The sequence below is a fragment of the Ochotona princeps genome, chromosome 4 (genome assembly GCF_030435755.1).
Source record: "Ochotona princeps isolate mOchPri1 chromosome 4, mOchPri1.hap1, whole genome shotgun sequence".
Classification (NCBI taxonomy): domain Eukaryota; kingdom Metazoa; phylum Chordata; class Mammalia; order Lagomorpha; family Ochotonidae; genus Ochotona; species Ochotona princeps.
Genome location: NC_080835.1, coordinates 14860920 through 14884784, shown reverse-complemented (window position 1 = coordinate 14884784; position 23865 = coordinate 14860920). Strand labels below are relative to the sequence as shown.

Genomic DNA, 23865 nt, shown 5'->3' with positions numbered 1-23865 from the left:
GCTGCCGTCAACACTGGTGAGGGTTCCACATTCCAGGCCCACACGGTGGGCAGCCACTGCCTGAATCCATGGTTCCCTCTGGCCACGGCAGTTCGGCCAAGTTTCTTATTTCTTAGGTGTACCATCTGGACTCCTGTGGTGGCATGGAAGTCTTCTAGAGCCCCTAGACAAGGACATACACACGCACGCACGCACACATGCACCTGAACACTCGCTGCTCGCTATCAGGCCAGGCTGTCAATGTCCGTGACAGGGCAGCTCTGCAGGCGAGTTCAAGTCAACTAATGCCAGCTCTTTCCTCTGCGTGTGACAGGGTGGTGAGGTCGAGGCTGCAGCGGACCCCGTGGCAGCACAGGGCCTTCAGCTTTCACAGAAGAGACGAGCTGGAGGCCCTGGCACCGACGCCTCTCCTGTGCCCGTGGGAGCCAGTGGAGTGAGGTCGGGTGAAGCCACGCCCTAGGACACCACACACACAGACCAGCAGGCCCCTAGCCCCGCAGGGGCTTTATTTTGACACCACTTTGTTTCAATACAAACAGTCCAGACAGACTCCTGTCCCTGTGTGGGGAGCTTAGGGGAGTGGTCTGTGTGGCTTGGGGACCCAGCCAGCTGCCCCAAGGGAGCAGCTAGGCCTGGACTGCCAGCACAATGGGGGTAGATGGCACCAGAGATGACACAGTGTGTGGCCGGGCCGCCAGATGGGAGCCCGCATGCAGCCCCTCAGGGTTCCCACCCAGGTGCGGCCTGGCCCCCGGCGTCCTTCCTGCTCTGCTTCCTCGGCCAGTGCCGGCTCATAGCGTCCAGAATCAGAACCCAGGCCATGGACCAAAGAGACAAGTTACCCAACAAAGAGACCAACGGCCATGGCCCAGGTGGCGTGGGAGGTCTCAGAGAGGTCTAGGAAGTTCCCCAAGCGACTCCCATCCCAGGGCGGGGAACGGATCCTACAGGCCACCAGCCTGCTCCTCAGTGAAGTCCTGAGGTGCCAGCTGAAGGCTCTAGCCCTTAGTGAGGCCCGGGGCCAGGCTCTCTTCCTGCCTGCCCTCCCCTGATGCCAGATGCCCAGAGGCCATCGGCAGCAGCCACAGCAGTGGCCCACCCAGAGCCCAGCTCCTGCTGGGCCTGCTGGGCCTGCTAGACCACGGGACAGAGTGCCAAGCCCCAAGAACCCTTGGCAGGATCCCGGAGCCTGCAGAAGGCACCCATTCCCTGAGGCAGGGCTGGGCTGGGCCTCCCCATCCAGAAGGAGCTCCCTCCAGCGTGCAGGATGAGTGAGCAGCAGCTTTGGGGGCACGACTGGCAGGGCACTACCCACAGGGGAGGGCATGAGGGGTGAGGGGCAAGGGTTCCATCCACGGGTACACCCTCCCTGTGACCCTCCAAGGCCACCAGGCACACCACACACACACAGTAACAGATCGGCCCCAGCTTCCACAAGGTGGCACCGTGGCTTGGGGACCACGGGCTTCTTGCTGCCATCACAACCGAGGCCTGGACCAAGGCTCAGATCAGTAGGAACCATATCGATCCTGGGTGGGGGAAGAAAAGCGAGAGAATCTCACCCCCAGGCCCTGCCCAGCATGTACACTGCCACCCCCAACCCCAGGGGCCCTGCCAGAACGGGGTCCACGTGGGAGCCAGGGTGGGAGGCCCTGTCTGACCTCACTGGAAGCTGCACAGGGAGGACAGTGGACGGGACAAGACAGGGATAACCAGTGTAGATGCAGCAGGTTCTTAAAGGAAAGGAAGCTGTCCCTCCAAGACCAAGCCCGTGCCCCTCGTCCCTGCTCTGAGCTGAGGGCTGCCCCAGGGCACTATCAGAGCTGGGTTGAGGCCCCTCCCAGGGCAGGTGGCCCCAACCTCACCTGCAAAGAGTTCATCACCCCGTTGGCTAGCACAGCCATCTTCCCGGCCACAGACTTAACGCCCTGCTTAAACTGCGCGATGTCCGCCGTGGGCAACACACTGCCCAGAGAGCCACTTCCTAAACAGGCCAGGGAGCAGTGGGATAAGCCGGGCCCCGCGGGGAGCCCACCCGTGCCCTACTCCCAGGCCTCGCCCGCCGCTCACCTGTACCATGAGATCCATCGGCATCCCCGAAGAGGTCGGAGGAGCTGATGGCGCTGCTGCCAGACAGCTGTTGCAGCCGGGACCTGGCTTCGTACTGAGGGAGGAGAGGCAGGACGTGGAGCACAGGCAGCGGGGGGCCCGACAGCCTCCCGCGCTCAAGCCGCAGGTCACCGAGAGACCCCCAACTCTGCTTACCTCAGAGTCCATCTCCCGCCCAAAGAACATGTCAGAAGAGATGGCTTTGGCTCCCGCGAACTTCTGCCGAGCTTCACTGGACTCAAGGCCTGAGCTCCGGCTCTCCCCATCCCTGCGGTTTGTGGCCCTGAGGGGTGGACGGGGGACACTTCTGACCCTCCCATTACTGTCCTCAGAGGCAGCAGGGACCTGTGGGGCCGGCCTCCCCCCTCCCCCTGGTGCAGCCCTGCCCTTGGCTACACTGAGGTCCAAGCAGGCAGCACAAGCGGCTACACTGGGCAGAGCGGAAACAGGGTTTGGAGGGCCTAGAACCAAACCCCAAACCACAGCTTCACAACCTGGAGGCTGTTGTCACCTCTGCCCCTCACCCCTCCTGGTCTCACAGCAGCTCCCCACTTCTCCCCTCCCTGCTCACAGCCACCCTGCTCAGCATGGTCACTCACAGACGCTGGCCCCAGATGACAGGGGACAGGGGGTAGGTCTGGCTGCACTGACCCTGCTAAGACCCTGCAAAGGCACCATGTGCCACTTGGGGAAACAGGTGGCATGGAGCCACACAGCAAGTAGACATGGCCCAGCTTGGATGGAGCAGGGCTTTAAAACCAGCAAGCCAGGGTCAGAGATCTGCCTTGGGAGGAAGCCAGGCAGGGCCTAACACGAGGCCCCTCCTGCCCGAGCAGTAACCCCAGCCAGAGAGGCTGCAGGGCCTGTAGGTGCTGGGTGAGCTCCAAGTGGAGCCAGACCACTACACTTGGCCCGGGATGGTGGCTACTTACAGGGACTGGGATGAGAGCCAATTGGGTACGCAGTTCCTGGGCTGCACTGGCCTGCTCTCAGGGGGTGACACAGAGCAGAACCGGCGACTGCCACACTGAACAGCAGACACACAGCGTTTCCATCACCAACAAGGTTTTACTGCACGGTGATGCCCCGGGCACTCTACCTTTCCGACACTGGCCGGATGCTGGAGATGGTCACTTCTGGCTCCTTCTCCTCCACCCTGTCCATGCCCCAGGTGTTATCCGTATCCCAGCGGGACCCGAAACTGTCCCCCAAGGAAAAGGGGTTGTCTTTGTACCTGGGGAAACAGCAGAGCAGTTTGGGGAAGCCCCACGAACTGCCCACACCCGTGCTCACACCCCCAGAAGCCTTACTTCGGGGGTCCAGAGGCCAAAGTCCCAACATCGTCAAACAAGTCCAGCTGTGAGCGTGAGCACTTGGCGGTCACGGGTGTCTCCTGCTCGATCACCTGCATCTCGGACAGCACCGAGTGGGACACAGAGCTGCGTGGGGGCAGAGCTGGGTATGAGGCTGTGACCCGGGGGCCCCACCAGCCCACCCTCCCGCGATGGAGACCCGGGCAGCACCCCGGGGTTGTCCACCTGGCAGCTTGGCTTCCTCAAAGCTCATGTTTCCTCCCCTGGGACCCTCTCCCTGTCCCGGCGACAGCACCAGAGAGAAAAGCCATGAGTGTTGTGCCCTGAGCCAGGCCCATCACTGAAACAGGGACACAGAAAGGACCCAGGTGGCCCAGGGACCAGGGAAGTGAGCCCAACAACACCAAAGGGTGGGTTCAAAGGAGCCTACCCCAGGAGCCTGGCGAGGCCCGCCCTCAGTCTCAGGAGGGGAAGGGGATGAGGCTGGACAGCAGCCCCACTTCCACACCTATCCTCTGCCCTCCTCACAGCAACTGTCTAATATTCACTTGCTTCCAATACATTTACTAGGAAACAGGCAATGCTTTTAGCTGGAAGAACCCAAGACTACATTGCAAATGAGCTGTATAAGGCAGCCTGCACCTGGTAAGGTGCCAAGGGGCTGCATGGCATGGCATGCCCATACCCTGCAGCAGAGACTGGGGTCCATTCCCAGCTCTCTTTGGTTTGTTGTTGTTTTAAAGATCTGAAATGTAATTAAGAAACTGGGAAAGAAAGAGAGTGAGATTTTTCATCCACTAGTTCATTCCCCAAATGGCCACACAAGCCAGGGCTGGATGAAGCCAAAACCAGGAGCCTGGAACACCACCCCAGGGACAGGGGCCCAAGCACGTGGACCATCTGCTGCTGCTTTCCCAGGAGCACTGGCAGGGAGCTGGATGGGAACTGGGGAAACAGCAGCCACGACTTCAGACTGAGTTCACGGAAGATGCTAGCATGGCGGCAGCAGTTTCACCCCCTAGGCCACAGGCTCTCCCTGTGACTAGGGTACAAGCTCATCCGCGCCCCGGGAGGCAGCATCTAGCTCCTGTCCCTGCATGGGAGACCCACCCTGAGCTACAGGCTGCCAGCTGGGTCCCAGCTCAGCCCTGCATTGCAGGCAGCTGGGCAGGGAAACAGTGTCTCTTTCAACAGAGTTAAAAAAAAAAACTTTAAAGGGCCTGGTGCGATGGCTCAATTGACTGATCCTCCCCTTTAAGCACCAGATCCTGTCCCAGCTGCCCCACTTCCCATCCAGCTCGCTTATTGTGGCTTAGGAAAGCAGTCGAAGACAGCCCAAAGTCTTGGGACCCTGCACCCACGTGGAAGACCCAGAAGAAGCTTATGGCTTCAGGATCTGGCTCAGCTCCAGCCATTGCAGCCACTTGGGGAGTGAACCAATGGATGGAAGATCTTTCTCTCTCTCCTTCTCTCTGTATATCTGCTAATAAATCCAATAAAATAAATAAATCTTTGAAAGAGAATCTTTTTAAAAAGATTCTGATCCACTGAAACAAAAAATCAGCTGAATAATTACTCACATGCCCTTATCCCAGTAATTCCCTTCTGACCAAAGTGGGGGTGGAGGCCCGCAGACTTTCTGGGATTACCATTTCATGTTTCTGCTGATTAACTGTGGGTGACGCTGGCAGCACATGGCCTGAAGGGGAGTTGCTTAATACAACAGGAGCAGAAAGATTAAAAATACCCAGCCTGTCCGCCACCAGAGAAGGCTAAAAATAAAAATGTGACATCAAAGAGCTCTGTGTTCAAAACCTAGCTCGAATTACTCCGCCTGCACGCAAAGCTGAGGCAGGGTGCCTGCCTGCGGAGAACGCGCTCTCCAAGCTGGAGAACCAGGCTCTCAGCACCTGCAGCCCACTGCGAGGAGGGACAGCCCTCTCTAGCCTCAGTGGCACTGCTACCATGTACCACAAGGCCACTCCAGCTGGAACGCTGGCCCTGATACTACAAGATATCTCTAAAATAAAAAGGGGGAGGGATGCAGCAGCGGCTAATGTCCTCGCCTTGAACGTGCCCAGATCCTATGGGCACCGGTTCTAATCCCAGCAGCCCTGCTTCCCATCCAGCTCCCTCCTTGAGGCCTGGGAAAGCAGTTGGACGGCCCAAAGCCTTGGACCTGCACTCATGTGGAAGACCCAGAAGAGGCTCCAGGCTCCTGGCTTCAGATTGGTGCAGTTCCAGCCACTGCGGCCACTTGGGGAGAGAATCAACAGACAGAAGATCTTCCTCTCTGTATATCTGACTTTGCAATAAAAATAAAATAAAATTTTAAAGGGGGTGAGGATTGGGGAGGAGCCGTGCAATGCCTCAACTAGTTAATCCTCCACCTCTGAGTACCAGGATCCTATATGGACACTGGTTCGTGTCCCACACGCACCATTTCCCATCCAGCTCCCTGCCTGTGGCCAAAGCCTTGGGACCCTGCACCCATGTGGGAAATCCAGAAAAAGCTCCTGGCTCCAGGTTTCGGATCAGCTCAGTTCTGGCCATTGCAGCCACTTGGAGAGGGAACCAGCAGATGGAAGATCTCTTTCTCTCACCTTCTCTCCATAAATCTGCCCAATAAAAATGAATAAATCTTTAAAAAAAAAAAAAAAGGAAATTAAAAGGCAGAGAAACGAGATCTTCCATCTGCTGGATCAGAAATGGAACACCCAGGAATGAACTGGCACTCACATGGCACTCACATGGAGGGCTGGCACTGCAGGCACCGTGCATCATCAGCGATGACACCAGCCCCAAGATATGCTCACTTTTAAGGTATCAAACAATGGATCGAGGAAGTCTCAAGTTGCTAACTCACAATGCCACAGGAAGCACGCCCCTCAGAGCTGGTCCACAGCCCTTTGTCCCTAAGGCTGAGATGCACACATACTGAATGTGGAGTTTCCTCAACTACCGCCCAGGATCTGGTACCCAAGTGCTGCTCTGCACCCAACTGGTTCTTGCTAACACCCGGCCTGGGAGGCCACAGACTTTGGCCCAAGTTGCCACCTGTGTCTCTACTACCCACCAAGGAGAGACGGGTGGCAGCGCCAGCTCCATTTGGGAAGTGAGTCAACAAGCGCAGGCAAGAAATCTCTGTCCGTTGGCTAAATAAAATCTCACAAAGGAAAAGGAAACAGCAGCACAGACCAGCAGTAGGTCCCTAAGACCAGATGCTGTACACCCAAGGGGTCCTGGAAAGGGGGAGTGGGCATTTGGGGGTATCCTAGGGTCTGGCCCACATCCCAAGTTCCCAGGAGGCTGCATCAAAGCTCCAGCAGCCCCGTCAGTGTGGCCTGCGTGCCACCGCAGGCTGCGCCTCACCTCCGGCTCACCAAGCCCATGCCCAGCCGTTCTGCCTGCTCTCGCTTCTTCCCCTCCAGGTTCTGCAGCTTCTTCTCTTCCTTCTTCCGATCGAGCTGGAGCTCCTGGTAGGCCAGACGCATGGAGGCCACCCTGGAGGGAAGGGCCCCGTCAAGAGCGTGCAGGCGCCCGCCCCGTGCCCGCCCCTGGGAGCCCAGGCCCACAGCCTGCCCTCACATGGACTCCTCAGCTTGCTTCTTAGCATCCGCTGCCTGCTGCTCCCGGAGCTTCTCTGCCACCTGGGCCTGCCGTTCGATCTCACTGAAGCTCTGGCTGCTCACCTTCTGGGCTCCCAGGCCTTTCTTGGCCCCCAGCTAAGGAGAGAACCAGGTGACATGGCCCTGCTAGCCAGGCTCCTCCAGCGCCCCTTACCCTGGGCACCAGGGTCACAGCCACAAAGAAACCTTCCACTTCAGGCCCAAATGCTGGGGCCCAGCCAGCCAGTAGATCTGTTGGCAATGGACGGGAGGTGGTTCCCAGCACCCAGTACAGGCTGCAGGTGTGAGGAAGAGGCTAGGCACTCTGCTAAGCCCTGGGTGTGCTCAACCCCCCACCCAAGGAGCCCCGTGAAGGCAGATAGCTCAAGTTTCTCTCCGAGCAAGGGTCAGGGACCTTCCGTGGCTAACATCACCCAGGCTTTAAGTGGTAGACCGAAGGGTGAACCCAGCTAGGCTGACCCCAGTGCCTAACCACTCTGCCCCACGGCCTCTCCCAACCTACCCCTTTCTTAGCGGCAGCTGGCTTCTTCTTGCCAATGATGGAGCTTTTCAGTTCTGTGTGAGAAGGAGAGTGGCTGTGAGCCGGGGCCAAGATCCACACCAAAGCTCAGCCCACACCATGCCGTTCCAGGGCCCCAGACAGGGACTTCAGACAGGCGGGGGCACAGCTGCCACCAGCAGCTCCAACCAACAGCATCCGAGCCAAAGACAGACAAGGTTACCGGCAGTTACTGGCTCCCAGCTCAGCACATTAAGTCAGGAACCTAGACCTGAAGCACCAGAGACAATCCAAGGCCCTGAACCAAACCACAACCGGCAGGCAGGGAGCAGAGGCCGAGCAAAACACGGCTCCCCAAGCAAGGAGTCCGCATGCGCATGGCCATACTCCCAGCTGCGGCTGGTTACCTCGGGCAGGAAGGGGCCCTTGAGGTGACAGGTACATGGACTCTGCGAAAGAAGCAGACCTGTGGCTAACACTGTGGCCACTGGGTGGAGGCCGCCACACAGTCCTGCTCCAGACCAAGCTAGCAGCCCCTCCCAGGGTGCCCTGGCGGGCTTTCCGCTGGTCTTCCAATCCCCAAAGTCAACAGAGCAAATCAAGGTCAGCGGATGGACTGTGTACCCTGAATCAAGTTCAAGAGCAGAAACAGGAAAGACTGAAGGACAGGCCAGAGATGGTGCCACCTCCAGGCCTTAGCTGCTCAGAGCTGCTCTGCTTTGAAACGGCAGACAAGCAGGCTCTGCCTCTGTTCCCCAGCGCAGGGGGCAGGTGTCCATTCCCCACTGGCCTCCTTGGACCCCAGGCCCTGCATACTAGCCCAGCGAGGCCCACCACCACAACGTGGATCCCCCACTGTGGTGAGCCCAGTGAGGTCCACCCACTCGGGCAGCAGCAGACCTGAAGAGTACTCCCAAGGTCCCCCCTTATGCCTCCAGCAGGGGTACTGACCCAGAGACGCCTTGGGCGAGGTGCCAAGCAGGTCCGTATTGGGGCCAAGCTCTGGCTCTGTGGACACAATGAGAGAAGGACGTTCACATGAGGCTTGCAGCTTCCCACAAGCTCCCTTTGGGAGCACAACAGCATGAGAATCATACCTTCCCCGAAAGGTAAAAGGCATGCCCCACTACCTCCTCCAAGAGGCTGACAAGAACCCAGCCCCTACAGAACCCAGGAAGAGCTGCCCCCAACTGCCCTTAGCCACAAGGCCCTTCCTAGCCCCAGGTCCATGCCCAGGCCCAGGGTACATGGCTGTAACCCAGGCAGAACTCACGTGCCAGGCCGCTGCTGTCTCCAGGCGGGGCTGGCTGCTGGATCCCTGAGGGCTCCGAAGCTGGCATGTCCCAGGCAGGAGGCTGCAAGGAGGCCAGAAAAGAGGCCCCTATAAGCCACACCTGCCGGCAGGGGGCGCCAGGGCCTCCTCCAATACAGGACCGCACACACGGGCAAGTTTCCTCCCGCCTCTGTGGGCTGCTTAGAGCTGGAGTGCATGACTACGGCTTGCCAATGCTCACTGGGCACTCACCATGCCGTGTGGCACTAATGCCTCTGCTGATCCCCACACGCCCTACAAGGCAGACCTTCTCCATGCGAAACACTGAGGTTCAACTAAGAGTCTGACAGCAGCATGCAGTGCCAGGAAGGGTCCCTTCCTCATTCACCCGGGTGGCCCACAGAAAAATGGAATCCTTCCACTGTCCTCTACAACAGAATTTGTCTTACAGGGAAAGTTGTTGAGGGCCCCAACACCTCCTAAGCCTTCTAGAAGCTTCTCTTCCTCTCTACCATCCCAGTTCATAGAAGTCCATTTCTGAGGGGGCTGCCCTGCACATCCATTCAAAGGAGAAGGAAATGCCTAGGTCTACCAACTTGGAGTGGCCTGGAAGTCCTTGGTCGCGACACCACACTGGCTGTGCCCTGTCGTAACCAGAGGCAGCCTTGGTCCTGGTAACGTTCCCACTCGCCAATGGCAGTGAGGGGAGACATTCCTGGGGGAACTCACCTGAGTGTGCTCCGTGAAGAAATCAGAGTCTTTCTTCTCTGGGGAGTGGCTGGGGGCACCGCTCAGGCTGTCAATCCACAGCTGCAAAGGCAGGGGTGCCAGTGAGCCAGGGCTCCCAGCACTCCCTGCCCCCTGTCCCCGCACCGCGCCAGGCGCTCACATCGGTGCCATGCCTGGCCAGGGCTGCGCTCCCCAGCTGCCGGATCTTCTCGCGGTACATCTGGGCTGCGCGGCTGTTGTATTTGCTGTTGGCGTCGCTGACTGTGCATCCGTGCTGGCGGAAAAAGGCTGTCTGTAGTGTGAGAAAGAAGCGAGCGCATTACAGGTGATTCCAGGGGAGCAAAAACACCCTAGAGGGACGCATCCCCTCGCTCCTAACAGCAGAGTGGACACATTGTCAGCAGCTTTTTCCTAGGAGTCAACTCCCCAAGAAACTCCTGGAGAAAATGTCCCACAGCCTCCCCAAGGCCTCCATGGAGCCCAGCCCTGGCTCACCCCATCACACCGTGGCAACCCTGGGCAAGCTCACAAGGTCACCCCCGCCGGGCCCTTCCCCAAGAATACTTGTCCCATTCAGGTTGGATTGGACAAGACCTGTGCCCACCATCCACGTTTAGGAGGGTGTGGAGGTGGCAAGTTGCCAGGGTGGGTGGGGAGAGCTGGCAGAAGACGCCTTACCGCATTGGCATTGCCGCCGACCTGCATACACCTTAGTTGGAACCAGCTCCAGTTAGAATCCAACTCTGTGGACCTGCAAACAAGGACTGTGTGTAACCCGCTGGCGACACACCGGAAGCTGCACCTGCCCAGTCCAGCCTACTCACACCTGTCCTTGGGCCCTGGGCGCCCAGGAGCCATGAGTCAAATACCACCCCATCTCCGTCCCTGACAGCTCGGCTTCTCCGTTCCTGCTTCCCAAGAATACTAATTAATAGACCCAGATCTAAAAGCAGATCGCATCCTCCAGCAAACAAGCCTCGACTTGGTCTTCCCCTTTAAGGGCAAGTTCCAGGCCCATCAAAAGACACCCTGGGACACCTTATCAGCAATAACGAAGTCCACGCCGCTCACCTCTCCCCCACCCCAACGTCCGGGGTCCCCCAAGTTTGACTCCGCAAAAGGGGAGTTTCGACCCAGCCGATGAGCCCGACCCCCGAGGTGGCGAGGAGAGCGCACACGGGTAGGTCCCTCCCCATCGCCCCTGCTGACCCCCACCTGATGAAACTGAGATGGACCCCCAGGGAGCGGTGCACCCCGCAACAGTCGATGCACAGGAAAACCCCATACGTGATGCTGGCCCAACTAGGATTCTTGGCGCCGCAATCGAAACAGGCCTGCGGAGATGAGCAAAATGGGGCCAATGGTCCGGGGCCAGGAGCCGAGGCCGGACTCTGACACCCCCCACCTCCAGGACACCGCGCTCCCTCCGCCCCTCTCCCTCACTCCTCCCCAAAGGAGGACCAGGCGAGGTCCCTGGCCGGCCCGCGCGTCCACCCCGTCAGGCACCTTGTTCGTGGGAATCGCGCGGAGCCTCTTAAACAGAGTTTGGATTTCTGTCTTACTCGGCTCGACCGCCATTTTCTCTCCTTCCCAGACACAACCGCGAACGACGGATCCTGACTCGGGCCAATCCTCGCCGGGGAAGTACAGCTTCCGGGTTGGGTCTCAAAGGCGTCCTGGCCAATCCCGGGGCGGGGCAAGGGGGGCCGAGTCTGGACCAATCAGCCGTCGGCGACTCACGGAGCAGAGACGTCACAGCCCGGGACTGCGCAGCAGCAGCCACAAAATAGACGTCGCGGCCGCGCCGGGCCAATCCGCAGCCGGGGCGGGGCGACGGCTCGCCGGGGCGCCCAAACTTCTTCGAGACCGCGGGCCGGGTGCGCATGCTCAAGGAGACAGAGGGCAAGCGTTTGGCCTCCCACCCGCTCTGGTCCCCCAAGTTTATGATGAACAGACCCATTTTCCCTCCATTTCGGGTGGGAAGACACTTAGCCGGGCTTCGGCCCAGCCTCGAGCCGATTCTGACTCACAGCCAGTCCCTTCCAATCCAGATTAGGGTCAAGTTCCTTGGAACCAACCCTGGTCCCAGGGACATCCGCACCACCTGCCCCTCAGGGCCTCCCTCTAGGTGCCCTCTGGAGGCCTAGCCAGAGTACAGAGTGTCAAACAAAAGAATGCACACACTCGCTTGCCGTTTGGGGGAGCTTTTGTCAAATTTAATATACACTAGAACAAAACACACAAAAGACTGGGCTGCTTGGCCCAAAACCACGCCCACCCAGCCCACAGGCTCTGCCAGGAACCCCCCACCCCTAAACAGAGGCCAAGAACTTGGGCCCACAGCTCCTGAAGAGGCCAGGCACCTAGAAACACGTCCATCAACCAGGACCTCCCGTCTTTAGCCTGGGCTCCACGGTCCTTCCCAAACACACACCCTCCCCCATCCTGGGTCCCGAGCAGGCCACCCTCCTCGGGGACAGGGCTTCCTGTGTGTGGTTGTGACCCAGCGTGCCAAAGGGCTCTGTGGGACCCTCAGGCACCCACACACTCGACGTAGTTGGCGGGGTATAGGCCGATGCGGCCGCTCTGCAACTGGCCCTGGCACCAGCCCTGCTCGTCTTCCTCGCTCATCTTCAGCAGCTCCTCCCCTGGGGAAAGGGGGCATGGGTCAGTGCCTGTCGCCTTGGCTCAGTTGCTTGCCGTGCCTGCAACTGGAGCAGCCAAGGCCTGGGAGATGGGGCGGGATGACCAGACAGAGGGAGATAGGTGAGTCAGCAGGCCATCGCGCCTCCACTTCAGAAAGCAGCACTGGGCGGCCAGACCCAGGACAGGCCGGAGCTGGACTTGGTTGGAGGGGAACCAGCTTCTCTCACCCGCAGAGGCAGGTAAGACCCGAGAAGGAGCAGGGAAGAGGCCCAGGGTACCTGCACGGAAACTCAGCTCGTCTGCTTCTTGGCCGGCATAGTCATACAGTGCCCGCACCCGCACACCAGTGGCAGCTTTCCGGGGACTGTCCTCATCTGACCATTCTTCCTCCTGCCCGCTGCTGGACACAGGCCCAGGGGTAGAGGAGTGGTCACAAAGAGCTTAGGACGCAGGGACCACCTCAACCCTTTGGGCCAAGGGCATGCCCATGGGAATGGCCCTGAAAGGCGTAGGTGTGCAGGAATAGAGACTCAAGTCCCACCTGTGCTGCTCGGGCACCATCCTGGCCACACAGAGGCAGGGACAAGAGGGGATACAGAAAATGGCCCGCCAACCTATATCACTGTGCAGACCATCAAAACTGCCATCAGCACCTCACCCACCACAGGGACTCTGGCCCCAATTTTCAATCCCATGACAAGTGCAAACATGGGGTAGCAAGCAAAGGAGAGAAATGAAGAAAGGTAGGGAGGGCAGGTAGACAGGTGGGCGGGCAGACAGGGGGCACAGTTCTCACCCTGGGGATCCCAGGGTCTGGGAGGGTGGGGGTGCAGTGCCATCTCTTGTGGGTACGATGCTGGTCAGAGTGACTTCATCAGGGCTGCGGCTGCCCTTCTCCTTGCGGCTGATGGTCCGCTGTGTGTCCAAGGACCACTCCTGTGGCAACGATGCCTGAGGTCAGGCTGGGGCAGGGGTGACAGCAGCTGGGGACGCCCAGGCCACTTTTCACCCAGTTGAACCCAAGCCCCAGCCAAGCCTGCAGCACATGCCTCAAACTGCGGCCAGTTCATGGCCATGCCCGGCCCATGGGTGCTGCGCCACCAGCGTAGGTCCTCCTCGTCACTGGCCGCCTCGATCCCCTGATGCAGATCACGGTGAAGTTCATGGAACCTGTGGCCCAAGGTTAAATCCTCAAGTTATGGGGCGGGGTGGGGTGGGGCAGGGCGGGGTGGGGTGGGGCAGGGCGGGGCTCCTGGGCTCTGGTGGTGATTCCCATTCTGCCTGTCCAGAACCCCAAGGAGGTAACGGACCCAGGGAGCTCGCCACGCCCACCCGCAGCCCCGTACTTCTCACTGCTGGAGAGGTCGAGGTGCTGGTGTAAGGTGAGCAACGTGTCCTTGAAGAAGAGAAGGCGCTGGCGTTCGGCGGCCTGGCAGCTCTCGAAGGCCTGTTCCATGTCCTCCATATAGCGTGGTGTGTAGCGATTCAGCTCTGCCAGCGTCTGCTCATACTGGGCTTTCGTCTGCAAACAGACAGTTGTGGAGCAGGTGAGGACCAGGCCGCCACTGTCACCCTCTTCCACCTGGAATTCCAGCTCGGTCTGGCAATCAGATACCCAACAAGTGCCCCCAAGAAACCCCAACAGCTCTTGAAAGTCCAGTGGGAGAGTGGGAGGAGTTCATCTTCCCTAAACAGGGGGGAAGGATGAAAAAAATCAGAAGGGGCTTCCTGGAGGAGAGAGGGTCACAGGGTGGGGAGATGGAGGGAGGGAGGCCCTGAAGGGCCTCAAACCCCATTCCTCTCCCTGGGTGGAGCAACACCTATTGTCAGCTCCTCCTTTTCAATGCCCAAGGGAAGAGGGTAAGTGGCGAGGAGCCTCAGAAAGGCACACAGCAGCCAGAGCCACAGGGCAGGCCTTGCCCTTGGCCTCTACCTTCTCGGCCTCTTTGGTACAGCGCTCCACCCGCTCCTGCAGCTTGCGCAGCTGCTCCTGGGAAACGCCGCTGTCAGCCTTGGCGTGGCTCTCACGGGTCTGAGCCGTCTTCTCATCCTTCCTGGCTGCATGGTAGCTCTTCTTGGAAGTTTCAACCTGGTAGGTGTGCACGGGACCACTCTGGACCCTGGAGACCCCATGCATTCCTGCTGCCAGCCCCATACCACCCCCCCACACACACACACACACTCTCACCCCCAGGCAGAGCTCACCTCCTTGAGCCTCTTCAGCCAGGGCTTCTGGGCCTTACGGAAGCCGTCCTCGGCAGCACGGCTCTCGCGGAAGCCACCCAGCACGGGCCGGTGGAAGGCACCCCGCTGCCAGGAGCGCACACGCTCGCTGTCCTGGCCTTGCAGTTTGTCCCGCACCTCCAGATGCAGCGCACTGAGCCGCTCAGCCGCGGTGAAGAACGCATGCCAGGCCTTCTCCAAGGTGCCATACTGGGGGCCTGCAAGATGGCACAGAGGCAGCGCTCACACGGAGCCCACGCCTCCCACTGGGGCCCCCTCACACACGCGTGGTGTGGGACAAGAATGAACAGCGCTGCTGGCTGCTGCTGCCTGGCCCCGCTCATGCACAATCTGGCTGAATCCTGGCTCTCACCCCCCGCCACAAGGACGGTGCCCTTGTGGGCACAGAGTAAAACGGGCAAAAACAGGGAAGCCCCGTGGTGCCTGTGGTACAACATTTTAAGCCCCTGCTTGTAACATTGGCATCCAGTCAGTGTGCTCATTCCGGGTCCAGCTGTTCTGCTTTTTCTTTTTTTTTTTTTTTTTTAAGATTTATTTATTTTTGGGCCCAGCGCGATAGCATAGTGGTTAAAGTCCTCGCCTTCAACACACCAGGATCCCATATGGGCGCTAGTTCGTATCCCAGCAGCTCCACTTCTCATCTAGCTCCCTGCCTGTGGCCTGGGAAAGCAGTCAAGGATGATCCAAAGCTTTGGGACCCTGCACCCGTGTGGGAGACCCGGAAGAAGCTCTGGTCTTCTTTAAAAAAGATTTGTATAGGGGCTTGGCGGCATGGCCTAGTGGCTAAGGTCCTCGCCTTGATCCCATGTGGCTGCTGGTTCTAATCCCGGCAGCTCCACTTCCTCTCTGTCTCTCCTCCTCTCAGTGTATCTGACTTTGTAATAAAAATAAAATAAATCTTTAAAAAAAAAAGATTTGTTTATTTTTTTATTGCAAAGTCAGAAATACAGAGAGGAGGAGAAACAAGAGAGAAATATCTTCCGTCCAATGGTTCACTCCCCAAGCGGCCACAATGGCTGGAGCTGAGCCAATCCAAAGCCAGGAACCCAGAGCCAGGAGCCTCTTCTAGGTCTCCCATGTGGGTGCAGGGCCCCACAGCTTTAGGCTGTCCTCAACTGCTTTCCCAGGCCACAAGCAGGGAGCCAGATGGGAAATGGGAATGCCAGGACACGAATCAGTGCCCATATGGGATCGTGGCGCATGTAAAGACTTTAGCCACTAGGCTGCTGCACCGGGCACTGCTCTGCTTTCAATTCAACTCCCTGCTAATGCACGTGGGAAGGCAGCAGAAGATGGCCCAGGTCCCTGGGCCCCTGCCACCCATTGGGAGGCCTGGATGGAGTTCCTGACTCCTGGCTTCCAACTGGCCCCACTCCAGGCCTGCTGTCGTGGCCATTTGGGGCGTGAACCAGCAGATGGGAGCTCTCTCCCTTTATCATTCGGCCTTCCAGATAAATAAATCTATAGGGAGAGACCTGGGCCCTGAGAAGAGGTCAAGTTCACTTGCCAAAGCATGATAAGTGGAATTTAAATTCAAAGACAAGTCTGTTGCCTGAGAGAGAAAAGGCAGTGTCCACAGGCAGCCTGTCATGTAGAGATCTCACACTCCCCGTCACCAGGCCTGGCCAAGCTCCAGCTCCTCCCAGCTGCGTGGGCTCAGGCAAGGCCCTCAGTCTCCTTCAACTCGTAGTTTCTCTTCTAGAAACAGAGCAGAGCAGGGCCACCCACACCAAGGAGATATCAGAAATATCAAAATGGGGGCCAGGGCCCAATGCTGAAGCCTAATGCCTAAAGTCCTTGCCTTATACATGCCATGATCCCATATGGGCACTGGTTCTAATCCTAGCAGTCCCACTTCCCATCCAGCTCCCTGACGGTGGCCTGGGAAAGCAATCGAGGACAGCCCAGATCCTTGGGCCCCTGCACCCTTGTGGGAGATCCAGAAGAGGCTCCGGGCTTCTGGCTTCGGATTGGAGCAGATCCAGCCGTTGCAGTCGCTTGGGGAATGAATCAGTAGATGTAAGATCTTCCTGTCTCTCTTCCTCTCTGTATATCTGATTTTCAAATTTAAAAAATGGGGGGCCAGCATGATGGCTCAACTGGCTAATCTTCTACTTGCAAGCACCCACATGGGTGACAGTTTGTGTCCTGGCTGCTCCACTTGCCCTCCAGCTGCCTGCTTATGGCCTGGGAGAGAAATGGAGGACTCAGAACAGCTCAGCTCTGGCCGTTGCGGGGGAACTTTCTCTTCCTCCTAATCTCTATAAATTTGCCTTTCCAATTAAAAGACAGAGAGAGAGAGAGAGAAGGCAGGGAGAGAGGAAGAAAGAAAGAAGAAAAAAGAAAGAGAAAGTGAGAAAAAGAGAGAGGTCTGGGGCAATGACTCAGTGGCTGAATTCTCACTTTGCAAGCACCGGGATCCCATATAGGCACCAGTTTGTGTCCCAGCTGCTCCACTTCCCATCCATCTCCCTGTTTGTGACCTGGGAAAGCAGTGCAGGACGGTCCAAAGTCTTGGGACCTTACACCACCTGTGTGGGAGACTCAGAAGAAGCTCCTGGCTCCTGGCTTTGGACCAGCCCAGCTCTGGTCCAGACACTGGCTGTTGCAGCTATTTGGGGAGTAAACCTGCAGATGGAAGATCTTTCTGTCTTTTTCTATAAGTCTGCCTTTTTAAATAAAGATTTATTTATTTTTATTGGAAAATCAGATATACAGAGAGGAGAAGAGACAGAGAGGAAGATCTTCTGTCCAATGATTCACTCCCCAGGTGAGCGCAACAGTCCGTGCTGTGCCGATCCGAAGCCAGGAACCAGGAACTTCTTTCCAGGCCTCCCACATGGGTACAGGGTCCCAATGCTCTGGGCCGTCCTCGACTGCTTTCCCAGGCCACAAGCAGGGGGCTGGATGGGAGTTAACTGCCGGGATTAGAACCAGTGCCCATATGGGATCCCAGCACGTTCAAGGCGAGTACTTTAGCCGCTAGGCCACCGCACCGGGCCCCATAAATCTGCCTTTTCAATAAAAACTAATAAATCTTGAAATATTAAAATGGGGTGGGCACTCAGGGGTTCAGCTGCTGCTTGGGGCACCTTTATCATATCTCAGGGTACCTGTCTGCTTCCAATCGTACCTTCTTGTTAACGCTCATACTGGGAGGCAGCAGATACTGGCTCAAGTATATAGGTCCCTGCCCACTGACCACACCATATGGAAAATCCAGATGGAGCTCTCGTTTCTGGCTTCAGCCCGGCCAGACTCTGGCTGTTGCAGACAATCTGAAAGTGACCTAATGGAGGGAAAATCTCTCCCTCTCTCTTGCTGTAAGATTTATTTTTTATGGGACCGGCATAATAGCCTAGTGGCTGAAGTCCTCACCTTGAACGCACTGAGATCTCATATGGGCGCCGGTTCTAGTCCTGGCAGCCCTGCTGCCCATCTAGCTCTATGCTTGTGGCCTGGGAAAGCAGTCAAGGATGGGGGACCCTGCAACCGTGTGGGAGACCCAGAGGAGGCTCCAGGCTCCTGGCTTTGGATGGGCGCAGCTCTGGCCATTGGGGAGTGAATCATCGAATGGAAGATCTTCCTCTCTGTCTCTCCTCCTCTCTGTTATCTGACTTTGCAATAAAAATAAATATACAAATAAAAAAGTGAAGCAGCCAGGTCTTGAAACAGAACCTGTATGGGATTCCAGTGTTCCAAGCAGAGGTGTAGCCTGCTACATCACAAGGCTGGTCCCTTCTCTTCCTTTCAAATAAAATGAAAATGAATAAAAGTGGAAAAAGAAAATAAAAAACAAAACTGGAGGAATTTTAAAATAATAATCTAAAAGTGACTCATGACCACTCTGCAGGCTAATCCCAACTGGACCTTCCCTTCCTGCGGGAAAGGTGGACATGGACGCAGCTGCCTTGAACTTTCCACAAGAGGTGTGAAAAACAGCTGGCCCAATGGCCCCACCCTCTGCAGTCCCCCCCTTGCCCTCACCCCACCAGGCCTGAGCACAGCACTTACCCTTCTCCACAGCACCCCTCCACTTTCGGGCCCAGTCAGCCAGCTGCTGGGCGTAGGCCTTCTCAATGCGGGCGCGCTCCTGGAAACAGCTGACCAAGTCCCCACATAGCCGGTGCCCATCCTCCACCCGCTGCACCGTGCGTCTGTAGTTGCCAGCCTGGGGCACACAAGGGAAGGGCATGTCACCGGGGAGACTTGCCAGGGGCAGCTATGCCCGGAGAAGGTGGACATTTCAGGACCAGCCCCAAGCCCCAGACCCAGCAGCTCACCTCCCAGAAACTGCCCCCTAAGGCCTCCCCTCCAGCGTCCTCTTCTGGAGCCATGGTATCCCCGCAGCACGGAATGGTGGCGGATGTGGGACTGCAGCGGGCAGAGGGGGTAAGCATGAAAGCTGGACCCATGCCTCGGAAAAGTCCCTCTCCCATCCCTGCCAATTCCACCAGAGCTAGGACCAAGTGGGCAAAACTGGGGGGGTCCCTGGTGGCAGACAGGAGAAAGGCGTTTCCAAGCTCCTCCTCCCACCCTGGGTCTGCCCGGCCCCCTCCTCCCGGGACCCACGCACCTGGATGCTAGGGGTCACTTCAGGGACCAAGTATCCAGGTCTCCAGGGTGCCACAGTGACTCTGCCTTGAAGTGAGTGGGAACACAGCAAGGGGTTAGCTGGGGGTGGGGGGCAGGGATTGGCAAGTGGAGGGAGCTTGGAGTGTTCAGGGCGGTGCCCTGGCTCCCCAATATAGCAACTGCTGTCAGAATTCCAGATTCCAGGCAGGAGAATGCCAGGCAGGTCACATGATCCAGCAGGGATTAGGTGGTGGGCAGCAGTGGGTGGTGGGCAAAGAGCCCACTCCTTTGCTACCAGAGTGCCCCTGAGGCTCTTCCTTGAATGATAAGCAGGCCAATGATACACAGCAGGCCAAGTCCAAGGGTGCCCAACTACACCCAACAGTTCCCCGCCTTAGGAAGAGCAGAAAAACAAACCAGGAGGTCTGAATCCCAGTCAGGTGCACCTGCCCAACACCTCCGAAGACAGCCTCACCTGGTCGGCTTCCCTGCTATTAGATTCAAGCCAGAAAGGAAGGCCCATGCAAGAGGTCCCCTGACAGTCCCCAGGCAACACGCATCACTGTCTGAACACAGGGGACTAGCCATTCAGGGCTGCCCTCACCCCAAGTCTGGGGTGGTAGCACAGGCCCTCTCAGCCAATCAGAACCCGCACAGGAGAGGAAGGCGTATCCTATCCTGAGGGGACACCATCATGGTAGACTGGAGGACTCCAAGGCACACAGCCACTCCCCCCTCCCCCCGCCTCTGGGGCCGGTCACAGCTGTCCCCTGCACCAAGTGACTCACAGCCCCTAGAAGGAAATTGCTTCCTCCCCTGGGCATGCCCCAGGGATACAGCAGGGCAAGAAGACGAGTGTGTGCCTGCTGTCCCTGCAGTGCCCATGCCACACAGATGACCCTCTGTTCATCTTTCCAAACCAGATGGGGGCCTCTTCCCCTGTCCCTGCATCCTTGGAGCATCCACAGTCCTTGTGACCTCTTGGTCAGGGTCTGTTCCCTCTGGGTTGGGGCGGACAGGACACATCTGGCGCCAGCCCTTGATGGGAACTTCTGGGCTTTTGATCCATGTCTTCCCAGGCTCTAGAGGCCAAAACACTTTGTTATATAAGAAGGGGAACACGGTTGAGGCAGGGGCACCTGAAGATGGCAAAACCTGGCTTACCCAGCTGGGAGACAGGTTCGTCTGAGTGGCGTCCCTCCCCACAGCCCCCTGCAGACCTCATAAGCAATGGAAGTGAATGGGCACGCAGTACCTGCTCCACCCAAGTCCTGGCCAAGCTTTGCACCAAGTTTGTCCCAGATGCCCACTAGCTGGAAAGCAAGCTGCAGCTGTATGCCACAGGGACCCAGCAGCTGCCCCCTGACAGCCATGGGGAGGTTGGGGCCCCCTGTCAGTCCCAGCCTCCAAGCTTCCTGCTCCCTGGAGAGCTGGTCCCCACCCCTTCCCTCTCTGTCTCTGGCCTCAGAACAGAGCAGGCTGTGTGTACAGGGCTGGCGCAGCTCCCTCATGCCTCCCAGAGCAAACACCAGCTCAAAGCCCCAGGCACAGCCAGGCCCCCCGCAGGCAGCTTCTGGCTGGATCCAGCTGTTGGGGCCGGGGCCGGTCCCTGGTGGGCCCCCTGTGCATTCCCGACCTCTGCACGGACCCAATTCAGGCTCCAATGCACCCCAGTGCCCACAGGCAGCCAGGAAAGCAGCTGGCACAGTCATCCTGGCTTGGGACACTGGCACCAGCACCCGCCCTGGGCCAGAGAAGCGTGGGGATTGGGCAGGGCCTCTGCACAGCTGCCCTGGTCAAGGTATAGAAATCTGGCCTCAGGGAAGAGCCAGCTCTCCCTCCCTGCGGGGCTTTCGGAAAACTACCCCCACCCCCACCCCCGCCAGAGAAGCTGGTGAAAAGAACACAGCCACCCTGCCCTGCCCATCCCTGGGTCCCGAGTCACACGCTGTGCCTACGGGCTGCTTCTCTCAACAGCCCCAGGGATCTAAGGACACACCTGGGGGCAGTTCGCGGGTCCGGGCAGGGACACCTGGTCCAGAAGGGCCGGCAGGAGCAACCAGGGCAGCCGAGAAGGGGAGGTGAGAAAAGGCAACAAGCCGGGGAGGGACACGACAAAGGGGCACTTTGGGAAACCCGACCTGCCGGCCAGCCGAGGTGCCTGCTCCAGGATGACGCACTCGGCACCCCGAGCCCAGGACACTACCCGTCTTGGCCTCAACCCCGCTGCAACGCGAAGCCCAGGGGGGCCTTGGCGCGTCCCGCGCTGCCCGACTCAGAGCAGGGGGAAGCAGGGGGAGCCCACTCGTAGTAGGCAGGGTTGGGGCCTCGCCATGAAAACTCTGGGACTTCTGCGCCAAACTTGCTGAACTTGGTCTTGGAGGGGGTGGGGCTAGCCGGTCCCCGCGGAGGGGAGAGGGCGGCCCTGCCTGGGCGGGTTCAGCCGGTAGACTCCAACCTGGGGGGGGGCCTCCGGGCAGCAATTCCAGGTGTTAGGGGCTCCTCGCAGAGGGCGAAGAGTCGCCAGGGAGCGAGCCCCCTCCTGGGGCCCCAGAACTGGCGAGAGGCGATTGAATTGGGGTCCTTGGGGAGCCCCAGCACTAAGTTTGGTTCAACTCCTCCGGTCCCCAATGGCCTGAGGAATCGTGGAACTCTCGGCGTTGCAAGTTGAGACTCCTTCGGGAGGCAGCCGCCTCTCCCAAGGCGGAGTGGGTGGGGGCTGCCGGGGCGGGAGCAGGTCTCATTGCAAACTTTGAGGAGCCGGAGCAAGGCAGGGCGGGCACGAGACACGGCTCCCGCCGCCGGCACGCCGCGCGTCCCTCCCCGCGCACACTCACCGTGTCCTCTCGGGGGCCCTCGGCGGGTTGGAGGGTCCTACCACGCTCCTGCTCGAGTCTTGCTGCTCCCGGGCCTGGGCCGTGGTAACCGCCGCCTCCCGGAGCGCGCCAGGCCCTCCCCCGGGAAGCCCGGCCCCCGGACCCGCCCTCTGCTCGCTGTCCCAGCCCCAACCCCACCAGCCCGCCGCGGGTCCGGGAGGAGAGGGCGGCCGGCATCGCGGCCACCTGCGGTTCCCGGGGCACGGAGCCTTAGGGATCCACTCCAACCACCAGAGTCCCGGGGTGGCGCCGAAAGGCTGCAGGGAGTCAGATTTCGTCTTTGCCCCTCCCCGATTTTAGGAGAGCCTGGTGGGCGCGAAAGAGAATGGGGCCTTGGGGGCGACGCTTGCGATACTAGGTGGAGTTCTTTGCTTTCTCATAAATTAGTTTACGCGGGGCGCACACCCTTTTGCCTTGTAAGCCTTAGGGTTCCCATTAGACAGATGCAGTAACTGAGGCGCAGCTTGACCAAAGATATGTTCGAGGGCTGGTCTGCAGTGCTAAACCCGAGCCCTTGCCGAGTGCAACTTACTTTGGGGAGCTTTCGGACCAACGCGCGGTGGGGGTGGGACAAAAAGGCGGCAGCTCCTCCCCCTCGGAATCCATGGTCTCAGAACTTGTACCACGATTCATTCTGAAATCTACTCTCTTCCACCCTCTTTTTCAACCTGGCAAATGTTTCCAGGTCGCCACGATGTCACCCCGCCCTAAATAAATCCCTTTCTCCCTCCTCCTCTTCCCCCCTCCCAGGGACTTTTCGGAGCCTGCCTGTTATTTATATCCACTGGAGCGGTCCAAGAATGTTCCGAGGCTGACCTAATCGCCACCTGCTCGGCCACCCCGCCCCTCCCGCTCCCTCCTGGGCCCGGTGACCCAGCGGCCCTGTGCCTTGCACGGCCAGGCGGGTGGGACGCCACGAAGCACTCCGAAGGTCCGGGAGGCACAAATCCGCTCCGGGGTTTTGACTTCCCGCTCCCTACCAGCACCCCTCGCTACGAGGAGGAGCGCACCCCAAGGGAACAGGGACCGCGTCCTGGCAAGGCGGCGCGGGTGGGGAGTGTCGCTGTTTCTTGTCCTGCAATCTCACCTCCTCCCCACCTCCCTCTCCCCGCCACCCACATGTTCCCAAAAGACTAAGTGCGGGTGCGCGGGATTTTTTTTTTTTTAACGGCAGCTGTAAAATTCGCTATATGGTGATTCTAGAACCAGGAGATGTCCACATGATGCGCCTTTGAAGCCGATAAATCGGTTTGCCACGCGGGAGGGGGCTTTGAAGAGAAGGAGTGAGGCATTCTTTCGGGGAGTGGGAGTTATACTGGGGTTTGCTGCTGCGGAGTTATTGAAGAACTTGCCTCTTCAAGGTGTTTGTGGTGCAGCCTAGGCGCTCTGGCCCCAAGTCATACCCAGCAGTGGCTGAAACCCGAGGATGTGGCTTGGATACAGGTTCCAACACCCACTCAATCTTGGGGCTTGGACAAAGCTTGCTCTCTCTCTCGCTGGCGCACGCTCTCTCTCTCTCTCTCTTGCTCTCTCGCTCTCTCTCCCTCCCTCCCTCTTTCTCTACTTCTTGAAACATGACAGATAACCTGGCCGACCTTGCACTGGGCCATGTGCCCCAGCTAATTAATAATTGTTATACAACTGGGAAGGAACCTTGCTGGGGGAAACATCTTAATGATGGCCACAGTGATTTGTATTATTTAAAATCAGTTAACATCCCACCTAGTGCCTGCGGGCCTCTCTAGGCAACTAGACAAAGTGTGAAAACACAGGAATGAAATTAATTACAGGAGCCGCCTGTTAAAACCTCATTAAAAAATCGAGTTGGCAGCCAGGCCCTGGGATCTGAGGAAACCAGACCCAAAAGAGAGACTCCGCAAACGGCGATGTTCGTCAGAGCACAAGAGCGGAAAACATCTGGCTTCCCTGGGGTTCAAATCTGGAAACAGAAGGCAGAAATTGGCAGGTGATC

At 58.5% G+C, this 23865-nt stretch overlaps 2 protein-coding genes across 8 annotated transcripts; both read right to left on the bottom strand.

The window, feature by feature from the left end:
* Positions 1–1339: 1339 nt before the first annotated feature.
* On the bottom strand, positions 1340–11259 carry ARFGAP2 (ADP ribosylation factor GTPase activating protein 2). The gene is made up of 16 exons (XM_004585346.4): positions 11059–11259; positions 10768–10886; positions 10231–10303; positions 9713–9844; positions 9553–9633; positions 8824–8905; positions 8502–8558; positions 7554–7606; positions 7011–7147; positions 6795–6926; positions 3420–3548; positions 3209–3343; positions 2266–2392; positions 2071–2164; positions 1866–1984; positions 1340–1529 (listed from the first exon to the last, which is right to left on the bottom strand). The coding sequence occupies exons 1-16, from the start codon at positions 11128–11130 to the stop codon at positions 1509–1511; spliced, it is 1563 nt and encodes a 520-aa protein (XP_004585403.1). The 5' UTR covers positions 11131–11259; the 3' UTR covers positions 1340–1508.
* A 793-nt stretch (positions 11260–12052) lies between these two features.
* On the bottom strand, positions 12053–22552 carry PACSIN3 (protein kinase C and casein kinase substrate in neurons 3). 7 transcript variants are annotated; one of them, XM_004585344.3, is made up of 11 exons: positions 21855–21984; positions 19019–19083; positions 18726–18816; positions 18457–18613; positions 14404–14639; positions 14132–14287; positions 13545–13720; positions 13248–13368; positions 12995–13134; positions 12477–12598; positions 12053–12200 (listed from the first exon to the last, which is right to left on the bottom strand). In XM_004585344.3, exons 3-11 carry the CDS (start codon positions 18777–18779, stop codon positions 12085–12087), a joined length of 1278 nt encoding a protein of 425 aa, XP_004585401.1. In that variant the 5' UTR covers positions 18780–18816; positions 19019–19083; positions 21855–21984; the 3' UTR covers positions 12053–12084. The 7 variants fall into 7 exon arrangements, 1 of the variants encoding a protein (XP_004585401.1); XR_009245227.1 differs by lacking the exons at positions 12053–12200; positions 21855–21984 and adding exons at positions 22080–22199; positions 22426–22552 and having other exon boundaries at positions 12474–12595; positions 12995–13368; XR_009245229.1 differs by lacking the exons at positions 12053–12200; positions 21855–21984 and adding an exon at positions 22426–22550 and having other exon boundaries at positions 12474–12595; positions 12995–13368.
* Between the last annotated feature and the right edge of the window lie 1313 nt (positions 22553–23865).

Bases quoted from the DNA above. Each gene is read 5' to 3' on its own strand.
- ARFGAP2 (XM_004585346.4), bottom strand. From the start codon at position 11,130: ATGGCGGTCGAGCCGAGTAAGACAGAAATCCAAACTCTGTTTAAGAGG. The intron at 10,887-11,058 runs GTGCCTGACGGG...TCATCTCCGCAG, and splicing joins GCGCGATTCCCACGAACAAG to GCCTGTTTCGATTGCGGCGC. The intron at 6,927-7,010 runs GTGAGGGCAGGC...CCTTCCCTCCAG, and splicing joins AAGCAAGCTGAGGAGTCCAT to GGTGGCCTCCATGCGTCTGG.
- PACSIN3 (XM_004585344.3), bottom strand. From the start codon at position 18,779: ATGGCTCCAGAAGAGGACGCTGGAGGGGAGGCCTTAGGGGGCAGTTTC. The intron at 18,614-18,725 runs GTGAGCTGCTGG...TGTGTGCCCCAG, and splicing joins TAGGGGGCAGTTTCTGGGAG to GCTGGCAACTACAGACGCAC. The intron at 13,369-13,544 runs GTACGGGGCTGC...CTTGGGCCACAG, and splicing joins GACCTCTCCAGCAGTGAGAA to GTTCCATGAACTTCACCGTG.